Source organism: Seriola lalandi, unplaced genomic scaffold (genome assembly GCF_002814215.2).
Source record: "Seriola lalandi dorsalis isolate HSWRI2012SDOR001 ecotype SW California unplaced genomic scaffold, Sedor1 jcf7180002054595, whole genome shotgun sequence".
Lineage (NCBI taxonomy): Eukaryota > Metazoa > Chordata > Actinopteri > Carangiformes > Carangidae > Seriola > Seriola lalandi.
Genome location: NW_019525148.1, coordinates 124,128 through 125,283, shown reverse-complemented (window position 1 = coordinate 125,283; position 1,156 = coordinate 124,128). Strand labels below are relative to the sequence as shown.

At 50.3% G+C, this 1,156-nt stretch overlaps 1 protein-coding gene across 1 annotated transcript in view; it reads right to left on the bottom strand.

Annotated features, from left to right (window-relative positions):
• The window catches only part of LOC111664595 (semaphorin-4B-like), a 10,348-nt gene that overhangs the window by 8,115 nt on the left and 1,077 nt on the right, over positions 1-1,156 (bottom strand). Inside the window, exons 2-3 of the mRNA XM_087177379.1 lie at positions 909-1,120; positions 165-398 (exon numbers count right to left, since the gene is read on the bottom strand). Coding sequence (XP_087033505.1) covers positions 165-398; positions 909-1,005 — 331 coding nt within the window. The 5' untranslated portion in view covers positions 1,006-1,120. The remainder of the gene's footprint in view (positions 1-164; positions 399-908; positions 1,121-1,156) is intronic.

Below are 1,156 nucleotides of genomic sequence, written 5' to 3'. Positions count from 1 at the left end.
GACATCACACCTTCATCAGAGAGCCGATGGTTAAAGCCAAAACTACATCACATCACCACTTCATGACATCACCACTTCACGACATCACAGTGTTCCCACCTTCTCAGGTGAACAGGTACAAGACTTTCAGACGATAGTTTATCTTGTTCTGTTTTGCCTTGAACCTGCAGAGATGTTGAGAGTGACCTCAGCTCTGCAGGAGGAGTCACGGTCGGTCGTCAGAGGTCGCTTGCTCACCTTGTTCCTCAGGATGATGGCGTCCTCGCGGCTAACGTCCAGGGCTAACACAGCATCCCGGGCGCCGACGTACAGCATGTCTCCACCCTCGCTGAGAAGCAGAGTGGTGGTGTTGCTGACATCGTGGCTACTGAAGCGGGTGAGATGTCTCCCGGGACTCCCTGCGGTTTCACAGCAGTTAACACTGGCATCAGGTGTCACTCAGTCACCACACACAGTTAAAGAGATGCGAGCTGCTTAATCAGGCCGTTCCTATCCCCGCACTTTAACCTACATGTACGAAAATTAGTCAGCACATAATACACGCCAAGACTTACAAAAAAGCCTCTTGCACCCATATCCTAAACCCAACAGGAAGCCATTTTGAATTTAATCTGGAATTTTGGCGCCGTTTTTTGCAATTTAAGGACGTCGCACTTTAATGACCTCCTGGAGAATATCAGGTGTAACACAGAGTCACGTCACTGACAAACAGTTTATCAGAGTCACTAAATTAGTTTCCAGATGTTTCTATAAGAGAAACCAAACATTCACCAAACTGATCTTAACCATCTTATTTCAGGCTCCACCCACCTGGAGCTCCGCCCAGATTCCCCCTCTTAGTGCTTAACGAGTCAACATGCATCAGACCCCACCCCCAGGGCCGTGGTCTTCTTCTTCTCTGTACTCACCTGTGGGGAAGGAGACTCTGGGAGTCAGTCTCGTCAGACACGGGCACAGGAGACCCACAAAGGCCACGGCGAAGGACAGCAGGCCGCGATTCTCCATGGCAACAGGAACGATGGAGTCTGGTGTTCATCAGAGTGTCAGAGACGTGGTGGGACGGTCGGTGATTGTAGCTGCAGCCACATATTCTGGTTCCTACAGCAGACCATCACTGGATCTGAGACACACACACACACACACACACACACACACA